The sequence below is a fragment of the Brienomyrus brachyistius genome, chromosome 23 (assembly GCF_023856365.1).
Source record: "Brienomyrus brachyistius isolate T26 chromosome 23, BBRACH_0.4, whole genome shotgun sequence".
In the NCBI taxonomy this organism is placed as follows: Eukaryota; Metazoa; Chordata; class Actinopteri; order Osteoglossiformes; family Mormyridae; genus Brienomyrus; species Brienomyrus brachyistius.
Window position 1 is genome coordinate 7854627 of NC_064555.1, and position 22220 is coordinate 7876846.

General features: G+C 49.2%; 1 protein-coding gene across 4 annotated transcripts in view; it reads right to left on the reverse strand.

The window, feature by feature from the left end:
• Positions 1-22220, reverse strand: part of akap9 (A kinase (PRKA) anchor protein 9) — a 52269-nt gene that overhangs the window by 24286 nt on the left and 5763 nt on the right. For 3 of the 4 annotated variants that reach the window (XM_048992532.1, XM_048992535.1, XM_048992531.1), the window contains exons 2-18: positions 20332-20559; positions 16651-16695; positions 16034-16093; positions 15226-15396; positions 14234-14389; positions 13886-14083; positions 11428-13803; positions 9354-9552; positions 8531-8753; positions 5433-5493; positions 4751-5017; positions 4070-4282; positions 3432-3608; positions 2113-2229; positions 1643-1767; positions 1192-1406; positions 119-345 (exon numbers count right to left, since the gene is read on the reverse strand). In XM_048992532.1, the coding sequence (XP_048848489.1) occupies positions 119-345; positions 1192-1406; positions 1643-1767; positions 2113-2229; positions 3432-3608; positions 4070-4282; positions 4751-5017; positions 5433-5493; positions 8531-8753; positions 9354-9552; positions 11428-13803; positions 13886-14083; positions 14234-14389; positions 15226-15396; positions 16034-16093; positions 16651-16695; positions 20332-20559 (5058 nt within the window). The remainder of the gene's footprint in view (positions 1-118; positions 346-1191; positions 1407-1642; positions 1768-2112; positions 2230-3431; positions 3609-4069; positions 4283-4750; positions 5018-5432; positions 5494-8530; positions 8754-9353; positions 9553-11427; positions 13804-13885; positions 14084-14233; positions 14390-15225; positions 15397-16033; positions 16094-16650; positions 16696-20331; positions 20560-22220) is intronic. The other variant, XM_048992533.1, reaches the window with a different exon arrangement.

The following is a 22220-nucleotide window of genomic DNA, read 5'->3' on the forward strand; positions in this document are numbered from 1 at the left end:
CCAAAAAGATATGGGATTACGTGCATATTTTATTAAGGGATTATATGATATGAGTACTTATGAGAAAATCATTTTGTCGTAACAGGTGAGGAGGATTAATGGAGATGGATGAAGGTACCTGGTCAGTGGTCTTGTTGATGGCTACCAGCAGCTTCTCCACGGCGGCCTGTAGCCGGGAGCTGACGTTCATCAGGTCCTCCTCGTTCTCCAGCTGCAGCTCTGGCCTGAACAGGAGCTCCTCGACCAGCTGCTGTGGCATCTCCAGGCCCTCGTCCGACTCCGTCACCAGTGACCACGCGTCGCCCACTCCGGACTTGCTGCCGCAGAAGGTATCGGAGGAGGCGTCTGTGGGCAGCCGTGAAGAACGAACCGTCAGATACTTTTAATCTTCTTTTCATGACACATGGACAGATGGAAATTCAAAACAAAAAGGGGGTAGACCCTCCACCCTCCAGATATCACCCACAATTCTCCAAATGGGATACAGGGACACTATACTTGTAGAAACCAGGCTGGAGATATAAATCTGTTTGATGAAGTTAAGTCGATAATAATAAGGTTAATAACAACAGCTGTTTCTAATAATAATAATAATAATAATAATAATAATAATAATAATAGCTGTTTTTAGCAGTACTGAAAGGTAGGGCTACGTTCATTGAATGGTTTACTGAGAATTGAACGGTTGTTGACCTACACAGACGGCACAAAGGGGCATCTTCCTCACCCAGGAACACACGAAGCTAAAGCCTTAAACAAACACGCTAAGGCTTTCTAAAAGCTTCTGCAAACTTTCGTGATCACCAAGGTTCCATAATCCAAGGTGATGTTTGTGAGCAGCCATGCACTCGGATGGGAAGATGTCCTGGCATGCAGGCCCGCACGCAGAGTCTAAAAGCCCCAGGGGCGGAGCCTGAGCAAACAGCATCTCGCTGCCACAGCAGGCCATGAGAAGCCTTGCCATCTACCTCGCTACCGCATCACTGGCTAATGGGCCACTGAAATGCATCTACAGGTGAGATTTTAGACATGGTAAATGGATAATCTGACAATCAGTTACTAATTTCAAACTGAGGAATGACACACCAAGAGTGCGAACCGTACATGCTGGCAATCAGCAAACTCGATTACCAGCTTTTGTGCGCTAACTGGTTTGGTGTTACTGGAGCCCAGCATGAGGGACACACTGACCTCCGCCGGGGTCGGCCGCCAAGGCATCACCACGGGGCTTGCTGGGCTCCACTGCCGCTCTCTGCCACGCAGACCTGTGGCGAGGCTGCCCCCTGCTGGAGGTCTCCAGCAGGCCCTCGACGTGGCGGCCGATGGTCTCCTCGGCGGCCCTGGTGGTCTTCAGGACGTCGCTCAGCACTTGCCACAAGGTCGCATTAGCCTTACGGAGCAGGTTCCTGAGGAGGAACGGAAGACCAGGGACTCTGAGTGCTTATAACGCATCAGGAACCTTCCCATCTTTGCAATAGTAAAAATCCAACATTATCTGTTGTTTTAATTGCATATACCCAGTAATTCAGTGTTTCCCCAACCCGGTCCAAGCAGAGCCTCACGCTCCTGACAGGCACTGTGTTAATGGTGAACATTTACAGTGTCTGGTCGTGGCCGAATGTCCTCAAGAACACCAACCCACCTTTCAGTGGTAATAACGTCTGTGGGAGGCGGCTCGGGTTCGTCTGATGCCGGGAAAGGGGCTGTCGGCTTGGCTCCGCCTGCCCGGGGGGTCTCTCTTCCACTCTCTTCAGTCTCCTCTGACGTCTTGAGGGGCAGGAATGAAACAAGGGACAGCAGTCCTGTCATTTTAGTACCTTGTGACGGGCTGGAACTGCGCCGTAATAAAACAGCCAAGCGGACGAATTCACAGAGAAATTATAGTCGTTTCGCTACAAGCTAAGCCCCGCCATTGATTAAAAAAGATTAAAGTACAAACATTAATGTGAGACCCGCAACACGCAACGCGAGACGAGAGACTTTTTCCTCCTGGTGCTGTCATGGCAACAGGCACACCTGTAAATCACCTGCGTGGTTACAGGGTGCCCCGGCTGCCAGGCGACCGAGAAAGAGCGAATGCAGAGGAGCCGGCTCCTTTAGGGGGAGGGTTACCGGCTCGGTCTGTGTGCCGCTGCTTTGCGTGGTGGGGACGGATTTCGGGGGCTCTCTGCTTTCATCTGCTGCCATGACTCCATCATCAGGGGAGAGGTCTTTCAGCTCAGCGTCTCTCTGAATGAGTAAGCAGCGAGAGAGACAGAGAGAGAGAGAGAGAGACACGGAGTGAGAGAGACAAAGAGAGTGAGATAGAGGCAGACAGACAGAGAGTGAGACAGAGAGCGAGAGAGAGATGGAGAGAGATAGAGACAGATGGAGAGAGATAGAGAAAGACGGACAAAGAGACAGCAAGAGACACAGCGAGACAGCAAGAGACGGAATGACAGACAGAGAGCGAGACGCAGACACACAGAGAGATGGAGACACAGAGAGAGACAGACAGTGAAACAGAGAATGAGAAACAAAGTTGAGAGAGAGAGAGAGACAGACAGACAGACAGACAGATATAGTCATACATAAAAATGTCATGCTGCATTACATTTACTTTGGCGGTTGGAACTCGGAATGATGTCACGTACGAATTAAACGCGCTCCAGTACAAGAAGTCGGAAAGCCAATTAGCAGTACCAGGGACCCGTATCAAAAAGCAAGTTTTTTTTTGTTTAGCCAGACAAGGTACCTCAGTTTAAATGGCCTTGATCTTCGTTCACTTAAAATTAGCCTGAACTACCTTAAATCCGACAAATAATCCAACTAATCATGAAATCCAATTCTAGCCCGGTTACTTTTTAGCCATTGTTAACAATATCAGTTACGCGTGGTGCTTTACGTGTAAAACCCCATAGCGTCACGTCCACAGACAAGTTGGACGGTATAGTGTGTGCGACCGATTTCATGAGCCACAAATAAGAAGTAGGACTTAAATAGTATAAAACTACAACTTTCACTTCTGTTGATAAAGAGATCCTGGATCTCTGCTCTGAGATATTTCTCGGATCTCCGAGAAACAGCGCGCATATCGTAACTTCCGGCTTCGGCACTTGGAAACCGAGTTCCAGTGGCAAGTGAAACGCACTACAAGTCCTCACTTGAATAACAATCTCTTAAATGTTTCAAAAGCAGACTTTATAGCCATACAACTCGTATAATTGGTACATTTACATGGACACGTTCAAACACTGCTTACTCCAATAGGATATAAAAACCATCTCTGAGATTTACATAGTTGATCCGTAACCGTGATGGGACCGAGCTAAGATCTGCAGCATGATTTGGCAGCTAAGTACAAACCAAGACCCCCCCCCCCCCCAGGACCACAGTCTAGTTAAGTTCAGTCATTACCAAGGGCTGCACGTCTGCGTGTCCTCTGCGCATACCTGTGCTAGCTGCGCTCTCAGCTGCTGCAGCTCGGCGCTCAGCTGCAACTGCTGGTCCCTCTGCAGCTCCAGCTGCTCAGCGTGCGTCACCCTGAGTACTTCCAGGGCCTGCCGGTGCTCCAGTTCCTGCTGGCCGAGCTCCTGCTGCAGTGCCTTCAGCGTGACCTGCTGAGCCGCCTGCCCGGGAGACATGGAGATCCCCGTAAAAGCTGGTGAGGTCACTACATACGGGAGAGCTGATTGGATGTGACGAAGAGCACTGCACGCAAATAGAATCGTCACATGTGGAGCCTCAGACCCCGAGTAACTGATTTTTAGGAACATATTAATTCAAACATTGTAACGATAATTTTGTAAGATTTTGATCTAATTAATCTTCGATCATCATTCATTCCTACAGAGTAAGAGGAGATGATGGTATGCTGGCCCAGCCTTATGACTACTCAGACAGCCAGTGTAGCAACTTATACCACACTGGACCTGCCCTTCTGAACACCGTGTTAGTATTAGCATATTAGCATGTTTATAATTCATCCAGGATGCTAAGACGTAGCCCAAATGTTAATTAAGGACCATTAAGCCAGCTGGACTTTTTTTTTTTACAGCCTGACGTAGCCTGTGCTCGTGTCGGGATTCACCTTCTCCATGGGCAGGCTGCCTCCGGCCTCCTGCAGCTCCCCGGGGCACCCCAGAGGGCAGGCGGCCGCATCCACCTCCTCCAGCTCGCCGGCATCCTGCCAGCCAAGCTCCTCGCTCTGCGTCTGTATCCCCGACGAGGTCTCCCTGGCACGCTTGGCAAGTCTGGCGCGCTCCGTCTGCTGGGCAAATTCCACGGACATCTGCACGATCACCTGCGAGGATGGATCACAGCATCGCGATAAACGACAGCGCTCCACAGTCACTAATAATTCAGCTTATCATCTGATACAGCGTTTCTCAACTCGGTCCTTGGGGATCCCCCAGAAGATCCACGTTTTCGCTCCCTCCCGGCTCCCTGCCAGACAGTCCACATTTCTGCTCTCTACTGGGAGCTGGGAGGGAGCAAAAACATGGACTGTCTGGGGCGGGTGGGGGGTTCCAGAGGACTGGGTTGCAGTGTCATGTGGGGCATCATACGCAAAGGTTTCTTTCTGCATGTGTCCAATATTGTGGGACGACAAAGAATCTTCAGTCTTGAATAACATGAAACAGAAACTCATGGGCTACAATGAAAATAAAATTAGAAACATCAATCCCAAAGAGTGACCTTCCATATTGTATCTGTAATCACCCCTTGGACCCCTCTGTCTGTGTCGACGTTCCCCTGCAGAGGGAGGTACCTTTGCTATCTCCACCTCCACCTTCTCCTGCTGCTGCTTCTCCAATGACTCCATAAGCGAGGCGGGGTCCGACCCGTCGACCCCGGGACCCTGGGCTGCGGGCGGTGGGGCCAGCTGCTCCAGCTCGGTGCGGTGCTCCTCCCGCAGGGCGGCCACCTCCTGGAGGTACTTGTCGTGCAGAGCCTTCCTCAGCGCCTGCAGCTGCGTGCTAAGGCCCATCGGCTTCAGCAGCTGCGTCAGCTCCGTCTCCATCTCAACGTCTTCCAGCTGGGTGGCAAACATTTAGTGCATTCAGGGCCCTGACCTTACGGACTATTCACCACTTCTGCTGCCAGCTCCTTGGAGATGAGGAAAGACCAGTTCTGATAGGGATTATATTTTTTACTAATATAAAAAATCAAAATAAAATAAAAATATAAAAATCAGGCAGATCCCTCAAGTAGACACTAGGGGGGGTCTTTAATGCGGTTTTATACGTTACATAAATGTGCTTCGTCAACTCTGCCGTCAAATCAGCTATAACGCGAATAGCGTGACCTCCTCAATGCCAGGATGTAGGACAGCTTAGAGCTCCAGGTCGCTTGCGCCGGCTTCGGCAGTCACATGGTCTTATAGAAGGGTTTAGTCTCAAACAGGACAGCGCTGGAACTGCAAGACTTTTTCTTTAAATTCCACAACAAACCTTGATTTCCTCGCTTTCTTCCATCATCTCAAGTCCAGAGGATGGCGTTTCTGCTGAAAGTCTGGGGGGGGGGGGGGGGTGAGATACAGGTCACAGTCTTTCATAAAAATATACTTTTTTTGCTGTGTCACACGCCATGAAAAAGCATGGTGACTGTAGTTCTGACAACAAGTCTTTAAAAATAACGTTAAACAAATGTAACCACCTTAACTATTTGTAAAACTCTACGTCTGGGACTTTCTGGAAATGGGCACTACATACTCAAATCATATAACAATAAATAAATAAAAAAAAACAAAACCTTAGAAGGATTTCTAAATAATTACACATACATAGTTAAACACCTTTCATCTATTTCACTGTTACATCTCCACACAGAACATCTCGTTTCCTGCACAGCAGTGTAATGTGTTAGCTGTTAATGATAAATTAGACTAACACCGTTTTAAGGGGCTGCTTGCTTGTAATGCTTCTGTTTTGACAGCAGATGGCATCGCTGTTCTCATTTCCACACCCACTAAAAACGGTAGTAACGCCAAGCAAAAACACAGAAAAAGGTGGCGTTTCCTTGAATACGTCCAAGCAACTTTGGGTGTGGAAACTCCTGGGAAAAGGGTGCATGCAGCTGAAAGAAACTGGAGTCAGACTACTGATGCGTACATGCCATTTCTGGGGTGTCGAGTCGATTTTCTGCCTCATCTCCGGGTTAGAATCTAACGCCTTCAGGAGCCCCGTCCACCTTCATTTTCTCAGTATCACAGCAGTGCTGGTAGAAAAGAATCTACCCTTGCATGTGCAGTGTTGGGGAAGTTACTCACAAAAGTAATCCATTACAGAGGTATTAAAGTTCCGGTCCAGAAAGTAAAAAATCCAGACCAGAACGTTCCACATCTGTCTAACGTTTGTGAGTAATTTCCCCAACACTGAGTATGTGTGACTAACCAACAAATACTCATATCAGAGTACACAAACTACAGGACATAATCCAAAACGTACAGGTGGCGACTTCTCTGGAAGCTTCTCCCCAGAAAACTACAAATAAAGCTTTGCACTTTACTTTAATGGAGCCCAACATTGCGCTGTTGCGTAATTGCATTTTGGCAAGGAAATTTAACTACTGTCAATTGTCACAAGAGAAACTGGCATTTTAAACTAAGTGACTAAAAAAGTGTGCACAAATTTCATTGCAGCTTGGGGTGGTACCGCAGCTCAGAGGGTAGCATGGTAGCCTCCCACCTCCACGGTCCAGGGTTCAATTCTGGCTGTGCGTGTGCAGCTCACACACTCTACCGTCTGTGTGTATGTGCCTTACTTTGGGCTGGCACCCCCTTCAGAGTGTTCCCTGTCCAGTGCTTCAGCACCCCTACAGTGGATGAGTATGCAAGGCAGGTAATTATGCACTGCATCCCTACACTGGATTAGTATGCAAGGCAGGTAATTATGCACTGCACCCCTACACTGGATTAGTATGCAAGGCAGATAAATATGCACTGCACCCCTACACTGAATTAGTATGCAAGGCAGGTAAATATGCACTGCACCCCTACATTTAACCAAACAAAATCTTTTTTAGATGTTAAAAACTACAAGCAAATGGTGCTGAAGAGGAGTGAATCGCACAGACACCCTGCAAATACTTTGTTCTATTTTAAGCAAACACCTCCAAGTAAATACCTTGCTGAAGACTCCTATACACAAAACCACCAAGATGGTCATGTGATCCACCTTAGCTCTCCCAATAAGCAGGCAGGACGGTAGGTCCTATCGAGTTTCCCCTGAGAGCTGCTATCACATGTCCACTCTCACAAACCGCCATGCTCTCTTTCAGACGACCAGGATCGTCATGAATGTTTAAAAGCCCCCTGGAAGGGAAATAAAACCTCACTTTCTCATCTGCTTCCCTCTCATCTCGTTTCCTTCTGCCCTTCCTAGTCTGCCCTCCCTTCCTCAAAATGCTACATATTGATGTGGAAATCTTTCTACTTTCCTTTACAATTTCTGTCCCACAAAAGGTGTATTATCGCACTTTAAACACGTACGGCACTGTCTCCACCTTGGGGTCCCTTCCGGCCTGGTCCGATAATCCGATTCTCAGACTAATTCCATAGCATGGGCCTAAAGAGCGATCCCGATTTTAATTTGGCTTCTACGCTCGGTTTTCCGTGATGAGCTTCCGGCTGCCACTCTGACAGGCCAGGTGGCATTATGAAGCCTCCCCAGGCAGAACAGGGCACGTCTCACCACTGGCGTGCAGGACAAAACCGGAGTACCCGGGGAAGACAGCAAAAGTGGTATTCACAGTGCGATCTGACAAAAATAAAATTTCCCAAAAAAAAAAAAACATATTTAGGGCAATCTGTGGGAAAAAGTTGATCGGATTCCTGTGCTGTACAAACTCATTAAAAGCAGGAAGGCCACTTTGCTTTGGCAAACTCATGCAAGCTGGCAGCTAATTGGACAAAATCTCCTGCATTTCCACACTGGCACGGATACATAAGTGATAAACAACAGGCCCCAGTGTTCTCGGCAACCGGCAGGCAGCTGGGCAGTGGGACACCCCGCAGCTACTGGCGGGGCTCCGAGCTCAGAGCCACACCCACAAAGCGGGCATGTCTGGGCGTATTCCGGGGCACCGGCATGACTGAAACCTACACCTGCCTGGGCTGCACCTGTTCATTCATGGGGTGAAACCAGAGAACAGGTGGATTCTGGGACATTTCATAGTCGTTTCTTAGCCTGAAAACCTTCATGTTCACAAATGCGAGAGAGACATTATGAAACATTTGGTGTTTATGGAACAGAGGCATCAGAAGAGGCTTGTCCACCCAAGAGGACACCCTGGGGCAGACCTAGGACATGGTGGAGTGATTATGTGTCTTGTCTGGCCTGGGAGAACCTTGCTATTCCCCTGGAGGAGCTGGAGGGGGTAGGTAGGGAGAGGGAGACCTGGGTATCTCTGCTTAGACCGCCCAAATTCAGATAAAGGATGGACAATGGGTGGATTGATGGATGGACATCAGGAAAGAACTCATCCTCTGCAGTGAGGGGAGCCCGAAGCCTGCATGAAGATCAGGGACAGGGCACATGCCCAAGTATACCTGGACAGGGCCTCGTCTCCAGCGAGCTCCTGGACTCGGTGCTGCAGCAGGAGGATCTCCGCACCGTAGCGCTCCTCCGCCTCCTTAGCCTGCTGCTGATAGTGGGAGCGCAGGCGCTCTATCTCCAGGCCGTGCTGCTCCTCCAGCTGAGTCTGCTGCTCCTGGAACTCCGCCTTCAGCCTCTCCACCTGCCCGAGACAGGCCTCCGACCACTCCGAGGGGTCTGGGGAAGGGTGCCAGGGTAGCGGAGCGTGGGTCATGCGTCGGCTAACGAGCGCGTCCGCACTTATGCTGATGCTAAACCCGGCGCTAATGCAGGTTTATGCTAATCCCCAGGCGGTACATTCAAACCGTACATGGTAATTAATGATGAGAACGACTGATTAGGTTTTGACAAACAAGGAATTATCCAGCCCCTTTAAAATCACAATAAAAAGCTTAGCAAATGAGTAGCTCTCTGTCAATCACGTAGAAGAGGGATTAAAAATACTTAATGTGGGGCTGCCACTATTTAAAATTATTACGATTATACTACTACGATTGTCAACAGAAGTGGTCTGAAACTGGCTGGTGAAAGTCAGTTTGGCTAAAACAGGGACACACACAGATTAGAGTCACGTCACAGAGAAACCTGAATAGTTTCTTGCCATTTGTTAGTTGTTTTTCCAGACAGAGTAACAGATCCAAGCCTCTGACACACGTCTGTAAAGCGGGCAGTGAGCGTCACAGGAGGGCATGGAAACAGGGCACAGCCATCAATGATGGATCAAAAAAATAACGCAGCCCTTTATGACGTGGCGCCCGCCCCAGGTGTACCCCTTACCTGAGCCGTCTCCTTTCAAGTCCAGGGCCTCCCGCAGCCTCTCCAGCTCCCGCCAGTGGGAGGCGCGGAGCTCCAGCTCCAGGCCGCGCAGGGAGGCCTCTCTCTCTGCCTGCAGGCTCTCCTGCTGCAGCTCCAGCTGCGCCGCGTGGATCTGGGACAGGCTGATGCGTTGGGCCTCCATCTGCAGCCTGAACTCATCCTGGAGACAACATGGAGAATAACACACACAAATAAAGCAGAGCAGAGGTGAGATCCTGCATGGGATCACGAAAAATAAATATCTGCCCAGTAGGTGGCGTGGTAGTTAAGGACAAGGATTTGACGTCTAAAGGGTGCTAGTCCACATCCTGCCAGGGGCCTTCCCTAGAGCACAGTCTGTCCTCAACATATTTGTACTGAGGTAATTCCGGTTAATAATCGAAACAGGAGAGATGGAACATCTATGCCTAAAGACCATAATTATAATCTGACTGCTGACATTTAAAACCAGATGCATGTTCATAAGCCATTAGTGAAAATACATTTAAACATATGTTTCTATATTGATCTGAAAGAAAACTCACATATCCTAAAGCCAGAATGGTATTAAAATATAACCATTAAAACACAGAAGGCGACATTCAACCTAGTCATGGTCTTTGGACATATAACAGCCAGTCGTCGGCTGAATTTCCCCGCAGCCCTGATGGGAAATAATCTAAAGAGCTTCTTGAAAATACCCAGAAGCTTATTTCACAGCCCCGTCTGCCTGGTTTCTCCCCTCAAATGCTTCCATTCCTCTGGCCTCCATCTTTCTTTCATTCCTGACCTGATGTTCGTAAATCACCAGTTTTTAATAAAGGAGCTCTCAGCCCATCGGCCTGGTTACGATGGTGTACGACTGGTTCATGTGCCTTCCAGGTCCTACTGTCACACTTTCAGAGATATAAAGCTGCCAGGACCTTTTCTCGGGTTTGAAACCTTTATGCTGGTAATTATGGGAAATGCGCTTGGCCGTGTTTTTTGACATGGGGCTCCGGTGACCTAGGAGGGGCTCTGCTATAGCAGTATAGGCTCAGCTTCATGACATTCTACTTTATCTCTAAGCTTAAACTACTATTTCTGAGCTGTGATCACCGCGATCCAAGATCCAAGTATATCCCCTACAGTAAACCATTCCTGCATAGTCGTTATTTATTTCTCCACGATGCTCACTTCTGGATCGTCTGCCATCCTTGTAATCTTACCCAGGTCTGGACCTGGATCTTCTGCCGCACAAGGGACTTACTAACTAGACCGCTAGCTTAATCGTTCATGCTTCTTGAGGAGACCACCTGTCCTCAAACACGGGCACAGAGCTGACTACATGAAATGCCGCACTCAATGTTACAAATTCAGCTCTTCATTTCAGAAAGCAGTTTCCCCAAGCTGACCTTGAGACCTACCTACACAAAGCACAAATCAAGAAGGCTAAACTGAATACTTCCAAAATACATGACGCTATATTCCTTGTCGACAGCAAGCACGACAACACATTTGCATAAAAATTGCCATGCATCTTGCATAAAAGTAAGAGGATGGCTAACAGTGCTAAACACCTGGACTGAGTAGGAGTCCAGGCAGCGGCTGGGTGAAACGATTCTCTGTTCCCGCTGCTCACTACAAGCCCCTCGATGACCCTCAGCACACGGAATGGCTCCTGGCATGATTTCTATCAGCGACGCTGAGATTTTCTGTTAGCCGAGTACTTTGGGAGATCAAACAATTTGTAATCAAGCCTGAAAAGGGAGGGAGGGGGTGGCTATCAACAGGCTGCTATAAGACACGCAACAGGAGTGTCTATTATTCCCCCAGCAGAGATGCACGCAGGCAAGTGTGCGCATTCGTGATTGATATTAGTATGCGCACTTTAAAATGGCAATAACCACATGGCACGAAGTGGAGTGAAGCCGTTCTGCAGCACCTAATCTAGTCTGGGCGATCAAACATCTGCCGATTAGAGAGAAAATATCAGCAGTCTGATGCATGTAAACAGGCAGCACTGCGCGTCTGGCAGGACTGCAGCAAATGCAGGTGTATAAACAGAGAGGGTTACCTCGCTGACAACGCCGGAGCCCAGCTCTCCCACCTCCTGTCCGTCCTCAGTCCGCCAGGCGCGCAGCATGCGGAGAGTCTCCTTTAAATCCCGGATCTCCTGTTCTGCGGCAGCCAGAGCTCGCTCCTTCTCTTGTAGCTCCACGTGCAGGGAGTCCTCCGCCGCGCCCCGCTGCCTCGGGCTCTCTCCGTCTGATGGCAGAGCTGGGGTGGCGGGGCTTCTCTCAACAGGTGCCCCCCTGGGAGCGCCGGGCTCGAGCGCGACGCGCTGCTCCCCCGCGCTCTGCTTCTCGACGGGCTGCAGGGAGGATTGGAGCGTGACCGCCTTCTCCTCATGAAACACTGCATGGCCAGAGGGATAGCCAGAGAGGCTCTCCCCTCCCCTTTGCTGAAGGCACTCCTGCTCCCTCCTCTCCACGATTCGCCGGTTCTCCTCCCTGACAGCCTCCAGTTTGACTTCGAGTTCCTCAACACGACTCTCCTTCGAGGCCAGCTGCTGGGAGACGCCCGTCAGCTGCAAAAGCAGCCCGCCTTTCTCCCTTTCCGCGACCTCCAGCTTCTCCATGAGCTCGAAGGCATCCTTCTCCAGTACCTCAACAGCATCATAGAAATCCTCATCCATCTCGTGGGACTTCCCGGTGCCTCCTTGCTGCTCCCCGGCTCGGTCCTTGTGGCCCCGTTGCTCGCAGATCTGTGAATGAAGGTCCCTCAGCCTGGCCTCATAGCCCAGGATCTTCTTCTGGAGCTTTTCCTCTAATTCTACTTTCGAGCTGGCCAGGCACGCGTACTCGTCCTTAAGCTCCTGGTAATTCACCTCGAAGTTCTTCTCAGCAAAGGAGAAAGTGTTCCTCTGAGCTTCTGCTTCTCGTTCCAGGTCACTTATCCTCTTATTCAGCTGGTCAACTGCAGTGGTCAGGTGCTCATTTTCCTCACGTGTGTTCAGGGACTCCTGTGTGACGGCCCTATTGGCTTCCTTAAGAGCCATGTTCTCTGATTCCAGCTCTTTATGAATCTGCTGCGAGGAAGCCTCTCTTTCCTTGCCCTGCTTCTCGAGATGATCATTCTGGCATAACAGCTCCTGGATTTCCCTTTCTAAGGTCCCTTTCTCCTCTCCTTCTTTCCTTAACTCCACTATCTCCGCCTCAAGCTCCCCAAGTCGTAAAGTCAACTCCTCTGATTTATCATTTTCCAGTGACTCGTTCAGTTGGTTCCTCAGCGCAGTGATGTCCAACACCAGTGCGTCTCTCTCGCTCTGCACGCCATCCTTCTCGCTTCTCGCGATGCGAAGCTGCTCCTCCAGACTCCTCTGCACCTTCTCGAGCCCTTGTTTGTGTTTCGAGGCCAGCTCGTCCTTGAGGTTCTCGATGTTGAGCAGGTTCTCCCTCTGCAGGTCCTCCCTGAGCTTGACAAGCTCCTCTTCATGACTGAACAGGAGGTGTGTCCGTAGTCTCTCCAGCTCGGCCTCCTGCGACTCAGCCATCATGTCCAGCACGGCATCCTTCTCGCGTTCCATCATCTCCAGCTTGATTTTGTAGTTGGTCACCTCTGATTCATGCTTGGCCTCCAACTCCTTGGTAGCTTCCGCCATGGCGGCCAGCTGAGCCTGCAGGTCACCAATGACGCCGTGGAGCTTCTCGGCCTCACTCAGCTTTTTCTCTTGGAAGCTTATGCTCTGTGATGCCCTTTCGACTCTCCCCTTTGCAGCACGCAGGTCCTTCAACAGATCATCCACCTGACTCTGCAGGCTGAGCTTCTCTTCCGACACCCTGCTTAGCTCCCGGTTCGCTTCCTCTTCCTGCATCTGAGATTCGCGCAACATCTGTTGCATCTCGCCGATCGTCTTGTTCAGCGTGCTCACCTGTTCCGGGTTCACGGCTGGCCGTGCTCCCACACGCTCCAGCTCCACCCTGTGACGTTCCTTCAGCTTCTCCATTTCCTGGGAATGCTGCAGGCGGAGCTCTTGCTTCATCTGGACGATCTGCTGCCCGTACATCTCGTCTAGCTCGGCTCTGAGCTGCTCCATCTTCTTCTCTAGGTCTCCTTCCACTCGTTGCAGGATGTCACTCTCCGACTGGCTCTCCCTATGGCAGCGTTTCTGCAGGTCTTCCACTGTGGCCATCAGCTGGTGGATTTCTTCCGATGACCTCCTCTCTCGCTGCTTGGAACCAGCCAGCTCGCTCCTGTAGCTCTCCAATTCCTGATTCCTCGCAGCAACCTGAGTGTTAAGCTCACCCGACATCTTCTGGGAGGCTGTGAGCTCCTCTTTCAACCGTGTGAGTGAGCTCTCCTGCTCCGATATCAGCTCCCGTTGCTTGGTGATTAGCAAGTCCTTCTCGTCGAGCTTCTGAGCGTACGATTCCTCTAGCGTCCTCACCAGCTATATTAAAAAGGAAATGGCGTGACGTTAACCATGAGCGGCAAACTGTGGCGGAGAACATCGCGACTGAGCCGCATCTCACCGTTTCATTCTGAGCAAGTTGATCCTGCAGCCTGTTGATCCGCAGCAGTTGCTGTTGACTCCTCTCTCGCTGTCCTTGCAGCTCTGCATCCCGTTCGTGGATCTGCTGCTGGTACGTGACGATCTGCTGCTTGGCATGGAGGAGGTCCGCAGTCGTGCTGCTGTGACTCGTGTTCCTCAAGGTCTCTCCCGCTTGGAGCTGAGTCACCGAGACGAAGGCACAGGCAGAAACACGCGTATCTATCAGTCCTGCAGTCGAGGGACTTCTCACAAAAATAAGGCAGGTTTGTGGAGAGGAGCGAGACAAACATAAATAGATCATAGCACGGAAAAACATGCTGGCACTCACCTGCTGGAACTGGATCTGCAGTCTCTGACTCTGCTCCGTCATCTCCAGGAACTCCCTCATAATTTCGTCCTTCTCCTTGCGAGCTTGCTGCAGGTTGGCCGTCAGCTGAGTGATGATGCCGTCGCGGTCCTTAATCGCGGCCTCAAAGTCCTGGAGCTTTGGGAGAACACGTGACAGTCAGACTTCCAGAGACACAACCTGGTGCCATAATCATCTGTCAAACATGCACTAAATGAAACAGCTGACAATACAGAAGCCACAACAACAATCCAGAAAAAAGCCCTCAAAAAGGTTAATCCCTAAACTGTAGTTGGTAGACAGGTGTTAATTCTCAATTTTTTACTTTCTTGATCTAGGCACAAACGCAAGTCTACTGGTTTTCACCTCCACTGACAGACTGCTGTCAGAATCCATATAGCAGAGACCCTAAATGATAAAACAAACCTTTATCAGGACCCATCTTTCCCAAAACTCATTTGAAAATATGATTTACGTGCGGAATCCAAAGGTAAACTTGGCATTTCAGGCTGCCTGTATGTTTATTGGAAATTTATCAATGAGCTCATGTGTACGAATAGGGCATGATTGCACAAGTGATTCGAAAAATGAAAGTGTGTGTTGATCACCCTCCCAGCACACGCAATCAGAGCGGGACCCTGTTTATTCAAGTTTGTACTCACCAAATTGACCTTAACATGCCACCCTAACTCAATTCAAAATACAATTTACACAGTGCATACCGTTCCCAGCAAAAGGTTTTACACGCAATGACTGTGGCACTAATGTTACCTGAGGAAGTAATGAACTGTAGGATCACTGGAGGTTTAAAGGCAATTAGTGTACAGTGAACTGAAGCCGTTATTTACTATTAAATGTAGACATATTGCGGAAGGAAACGGCAAATCGGCATGGCGACCTTCACACGGGTTAAGGGCTCTCTGTCGCTGGCTGGCTGGAGATTCCGACACGAAGCCAGTTTGCGGTTTGGATACCTGCTGCACTCCCTCTGTCCCGAAGGTGGCCCTTATGTCCTGGAGCTCCCTCCTCAGCTCCTCGACCTCCTGGCTCTTCACGGCCAGCTCATCCTCCACCATCTGCAGCCGTGTCTGGGAGTCCAGGCCCTCGTGTTCGGAATGAAGTCCGGACAGCAGCAGGTCTTCCTCCTACAGGGGAATCCACATAACGAGAGAGATTCCCGTAACGGGGCGCACAGCGGAGAGCTCCCCCGCACCTCCCAGCCCCCCTGCCCCAACCCTAACCGACTCCCAACTCTTAAGGTGATGCTACACAGGGCAACTTTTTGAGCAATAATGCCAGGTAACATTGCTGATCAGTGTTGCTTAGGCACCTTCCCATTGATATTGGGCGACAAATATCTATTTGCAAAACTCTGATCGGCAGTGGGCAACTTTTCACCATCATCCAGATCTGGATGTTGCCCTTTGTCTCTTGTGGCAATCGCCCAGCAACCCCGTGCATCATCACCTCCAGGCTAATTTACGCCTGCGAAATGTCAGTCAGTCTCGCCCCTCTGTTGCGACAGCGGTCAGTACAGTTAAAGGCGTACGGCCCAGCTTTGTCGAGCATCAGACGGGAAAATTCCAGAAGCTGCCAGAATCCAGAAGCAGAAGTTTCTCCCTTTTTATTTTTTTATGAATAAACGGTTAGTGGATTAGACAGGAGGAGGCTGCAGAAGGCCAGGCGGCTCGGCGACAGGGACAGGGGTGCCGGTAGCTGGCAGAGCAAGGTTACAGCCAAGGCTCGGCCGGCCAGAAGAGCTGGCTAACTGCAGTACCGTACCCAGGCGACATCCTCGCGAGATCCCTTTGCACTTTCTGTCACCGCGTGGCACCCATTTACCTGTTAATTCACAACATTGCCTGTTATGTGGGCTCACATTAATCGCCTTCCATCCCATCATACTAGGCCTGTTTTTCGGTTGCTGTGGAACGATCCAGAGGAAAAGTACTTGGAGTAAACGACCCTGGAGTTTTTATGGGTTAAGATCAGCCGCACCAGAGAATTGGTGATTTAAAGTGGAATGCGGTATTGGTGTTCTTGTTTTCCGGCTTATCTACTTTATTAGAACAAAAATGTTCCAAAGGCCAGATAAGAACAAGCACAAGAACATATTAAAGAAAAAAAAAATTAATAAATAAAAAATCTGAACAAATGGACTGACTCACTGTGCTGAAAGAACAATTCTCTAAATTTACAAATAAATAACATTCAGAGCAAGACGACATAACTGCAGGCTTATAATTCTAACGAGTGACAGCTGTAAACCTTTTAGTCCATTTTCTCTCTATGATAGGGCAGCTCTGCTGACATCACAAGCAGGATCTTATTCCGAGCCCTGAGCAGACAACAGTTTGGGAAAGAGAAGCTTTGCGTTGCGCGTGTCCTGAAGCTCGTACCTCGGAAGAACAGTCCTCCGCTGTAGTGGATACCTCACTTTCAGGCTGCAAGGAAAGAAACACAGACAAGATATTTTAGAAAATCCAGGCTCCCCTACTGCTGCCTGACCAGTTAAAAACATGTTTCTGGTGTGTCCCTTACAACCAGAAGAAGATTAATTATGTGAGCCCAAAACAACGTCGGCCCAGCTGAATTAATCCAGTCAGGAACACCCCCCCACCCCCCAAGATCTGAAAAAAAAGAAACATTCAAAGCCTATCAAATTCACCATATAATCACATTTGCTGCAAAACACAAGAAGTCTTCAAAAGAAGCATTTCGGGACATTCTGTGCTTAACCTCAGGAGCTGAAACGGCACAGAAAATCTCACAGGCGAGGGACAGGAAACATTCATTTTTAAAGCACGTTAGCAGAGCATTACACGAGTCTTTGGGACTGTCTGAGAAACTCATGACCATGTCAGTCTTCACAGAGGAAATATTAATGAGAGTTGAAAGCAAGCCCTCCCTATTGTCAAGGCAGGGGGCACATCAATCGGGGTGTGTGCCGATATAGTCCCACTTTGCACCTTAGCAATGTACATGGGGATTAAATTTCGATTTGGTTTGACTGCTAATATTTCAGATCACAGTGGATATCGACCAGCGTGGGATGACCTGATGTGCCTGCTCATGAAAAATGGCGTGCAAATTCTCCTGGACCTTATCGGGCGCGACGACGCAGTCCAGAGGAAGGGGTCCTCGCATGCGTTAGCCGCATTTCTGACGCGCGCAGTGTTTTTCTTTTTTTTTTACCAGAGGGGCCACTTTGAAGCACTGTTTCCACAGCAACCTTTCAACACAGAAGTGACTTGGAGCCTTGGTATGGAAATCTGACCGCGAGCAGGAGTCGTGTAAATCGGCTACTTAACAAGGGGTAGCCTTGACCAAACAAGCATGCTGATATTCCCTCCTCTGGGGGAACCACCGTATCACACTCTTTAAAATGGTAAATTGAGTGTATTTAATCATTACTAAAGGGGAAAACAGTGCGGAACCCATAACAGCACAGGGCTGGACCATCAGTCCACCAAAGATTAACAGCGATGCCCGGTCGCATGTATGTCACAGCTAGTTACCTTGACTTCCATGCGTCCTTAAATGCCAAAAAAATGACATGCCCCACCCAAATTCACCAAACCTGCCCAGATGCTAGGATGGAGTAACCGTGGCAACTCCAGGCAGGGGGAGGGGCCATTAGAAAAGGCTGTTATCTTGCTGAAGCATACAGTGGTCTGTGCTGCAAGGACATGGGAATGCCTGATACAGGCAGAGGCAGCAGAACCTGCGTGAGCGCATTTGTCTGTTGCCACGGCAACTAATAATCCCACAGTTGTAAGCAATAAAACTCTTGTACTGTTTATGGGATTTTTCCCCCCTCCCCTCCCGCATGAGAGTATCAAGCTTGTTCACGAGTAATTTACTGACGGGGGGGGGGGGGCTGGTTTCTATGTGAAGAACGCGCTCTCAGCAGAGCCCCACACCCACATCGAACGTCAAAACCCTTGAAAGCTACCAGAGCTTTTGCGGTGAGCAGCAGGAACTGTTTCAGGGGTATGATTGAGCGCGGGGCGCACGAGGGGGGGGGGGGGCGGGGGGTAGGTGAACCTGCTGCGGCAGGGGGGGCGAGGCTGTGTCAGACATACGGGATATGATGCGCTTATTCTGACACTGTGTCTTGATGTCTCTATGTTACCCTACGCACCAGGACAGCAAAACGCAGCGTCATTCTATTTAAAGCAAAACATTTATCATCTGAGTGCCATTCGACCGAAATCTATTTGCTTCACGTTCTTCAGTACGGACTTAAAGATGGCTCACTATGCGTTATCTACTACCGTAGCAGCGTAAAAAACAGACGCTTCATGCTGAAAACGTTCTACAGACGCTAAACGATGTCATCGACCCTTCCGATGTGCAGCTTGGTTTTAACGTACTCTCTCACTGTTTATATGGTAGCTACGGCAACTGCATAATCCTGCAGGCTTTGTTCTCCTAAATCAGACTGACCTGCCCCTCCCCCCCCCCCCCCCCCCCCGAATCAGGACCTGACGCAGACCTGAGCTGCTCCTTTGCACCCTGCTGCAAAAAAGGCTGCAATGCGATGGGTGCCAAGTCACACGGGTACCAAGGCTCCCAGAAAGGCCGTGACAACGATAAACTATTGCGTTAATCTTAAAGATAACGTAATTACAGTACAAGAGCTCACACACAAAAGGTGTCTGGAATTTTGGCCAAGCAGCACACAGAAGGGATGCACACGCTGAATAGTGATTTCAGCTAATACTGCGCTAAGCAGTTTTAGTAAATCTCCAACACAATTCAAGTAGTCTCAGGTTTTTTATGCTCTGTTCATTTCATGCTCATAGAAGATATACACCAAAAAACACACAGTAAGACTATTTAGCGTCTCTAAATCACCCGTAATGCGTGTACAAGCTCTGTGATGGACTCGCACCCCGTCCGATGTGTCCCCTACCTGCAACAGTTCATCAGTTAACTGTGTTTCACTTAAGGAGGAGCTGTACAGGAAGTTATTACAACAATCTAAATAATCAGAAGTTTAGAATGTCAATAAGATTTCAGGTCTGACGCTTAAAAACTATTTTACTCAGTACCATGTAAAAGAGGAGGCATTACTGACTCTGAACGTGGCATATAAAATAAACCCCACAGACTGCCTCTTGGGAATTTAAGTGAGCTTTGTCTTATTCATTAATGCGGTTGCTAAGCACTAACGCGTCGTTACCTGTGGGGGCAGCGCTGTGCCGCATCCAACAGCTGACCAGCACAAAGGCATTTCTACTCTGACAGAGACAGTAAGTCTAGTAAGAACCAAATCACGCTTTTATCTGCCTGGGAAAGTCCGGAACCTAGCCTGACAACTCCGCATTTACATTTACAGCATTCAGCAGACGGACTTTTCCAGAGCGACTTACAACCAGCGCTTAGTAGTCTACGGCTGGTCTTCAATTTATAAACTAGACGTATAAGCTGTCAAGATCAAATTACCTCTAAGAACATTGTACAGGAAAGTTGTTAGGAAAAAGAGTGTACAGGAAAAGACTGCTAATGGATTTTTATTTTTTTAAATAGAGAGAGGGGACAGTATCCGCTAGCACCTTTATGATACGCTTAATTATTTATCATTTTGTGGCACCTGCTGGGGCGTTGTCACCCTAATGCCCGTTTATTCCAACAGCTGCCTCTAAATGCTCCACGCGCAGCAGGGGTTGGGGTTCGAACCTCACTGAGCCAGAATGCCACCCTGTAACTTATTTGCTGATGAAAACTCATTTTGACCCCCGCGGTTTGCTCAGAAGACCTATCAGAAGGGTACAGTATGAAATTACAATAAAGTGAGAAATGGCCATTAACGTCACACGGTCATAAACAATCCGTGCCAAGATGGCAGTCACTGTAGTCTTCAGCTGGCACCGTATTTTATTTAAACCGTTAAAGCTAAACACGACGTGTCAGTGTGTATGAGCAGCTGTGTCACGAGAGCACATTCTCACGCTGCCGTGTTGAGCACAGACGACAGGGGGCACCGTCGAGCCGCAGACACCCGATTAGCCCCGATGGCATGTCTATACTTAGGTGGCTGATGTGATGCCTGATGCCAGTCGAACTCCCCCTACCTCAATGGTGTACGTTTGGCCGTGCTTGACCGTCTCCCCGCTGCGCAGAGTCCTCGAGATGGTAAACTCTGTTGGGGGCGCTGGTGTCCCACCCTGCCCACTGCGGGGAGGGTCGGGGTCTCCTTCATCTCCGGCAGGATCGGCCTCCTTGGCCCTGGATCCTTTCTTCTTCCTCCGGGGTCTATTTTGTCCATCCGCCTGAGCCTTTCTCTGCCTGTATTCGGCCAGCTGTGAGGGACAACAGAGGAGGAGACATGGTCAGCCATAAAAATCTGGGCCTGTCTTTCCACGGTACGCTGAGATGTACCCGGATCAACATGACTCTACACAAGGCCCAGAAAATCTCATCGCACTCTACACATAAATCGCACTAAGAATTTCACTTTGAAACAAAACAGGCCCCGTGAACTCCCGGCTTCTTTTAAAAAAATAAAATTGGTAAAACTATTTGCAGGTTACAGATATGCAACAAAAACACACAAACGTTTCTGTTCAGAAGGTGGGCAGAGAACAGAGGTACCCCTGCACCATGTCGCAAACGCCCACGGCAGGACAGGGCAGCGCAGTAGACAGCCCACTGCCACCGGGAGTCAGACACGCTAGCGGTGACTTCAGCCTGCGGCCTGCACTAATCTTTAAAGGGGATTAAACTATTAAATGTCTAAATATGCCTGTTTGGGTACCCGGGCAGCGCGGTCCCGTGTCGGTTTCCCCTGCATCTTCCCCAAAGACTCCCCCATTGACGTAAGCGCAGAGCACTTAAGAAGCTTTGCTCAGAAACGCAATAATCAGAGAAATCACAAGTCCATCACAAGTCGTCTTTTGTCGGAGGTTAAGGTGCCATCTTGGCCAGAGCTGGTCGGAGAGACGCGTGACGTGGCTTCGGGATTAAAATCGCCAAGATCCACTTATCCGAAAGCTGGCTACTTCAGCCCTTTCACTAACATACATATACAGTTTTGGCTACTTCTAGCCGACCCTAAACTTCCCAGCTAATGAACTAGAGGTCTCGGTATCTTATCTTCTCCAATATATTTCTGGTAACAGAATAAACATAGACTGTGTGGGGTTTGAAATAGCAGCAGCTAACTGAATGCTTCCCATTTAAATAACAAAACTCTATTACAGGTGCAAGCGTGACCTCAGTTTCTCTTAAGACGCCAAGCCTTGTCTGCCACTTGTCGCGTCAATAAGACTCAGCAGAGAAACCCGGCTGGATGCCAGGTTTACTTATGCAGATGAGCCGAGGCCATGTGGAACCACAGTCATATAGTGCGGCCAGATGAAGAGCAGGCAGCGGTTACACCACAAGACAATGCGGTAAGGAGCATTTAAAGGGAGAGAGACATTGGGAAATGACAGGAACGTTACTTTGAGATGAGAACTGCATGATCTGGTTCACCCAACATAAGAGTGCACCAGGATGATGAGGCAGTGAGTGCCATCTACATGGATATCTAGTGCCAACAACAACTCTGAACAACTTTAATACTGAGGTCTTGTTTAGGATTGGTACACAACCCTGTGACCCACATGTTTGGAACAGATCTAGGGTGTTTCTCAATGACAAGAATGCAAAGAATGTACTTGCGTTACTGGGTAGAGCATTCTTACCAACATACCTCCTAAGAACAAGCTTGGATGCAATGAATCATCGGATTGTTCTTGTTAGGATCCAACCAGTGCATCCTTGATTACTGGGACTGGGCAAGAACATCATTCGGGGACTTTTACCATCCACCGTATTTCTGTTCTTGAGCATTGGAACTGGACGATGACATCGAAAAGTTATGCAAGAACACAAGAACGGTCATCCTGATAAACACCCATAACGTAATGGGATTACATGCAGAAAACTAGAGACTGCACTGTGCCCATCATGTGGAAGA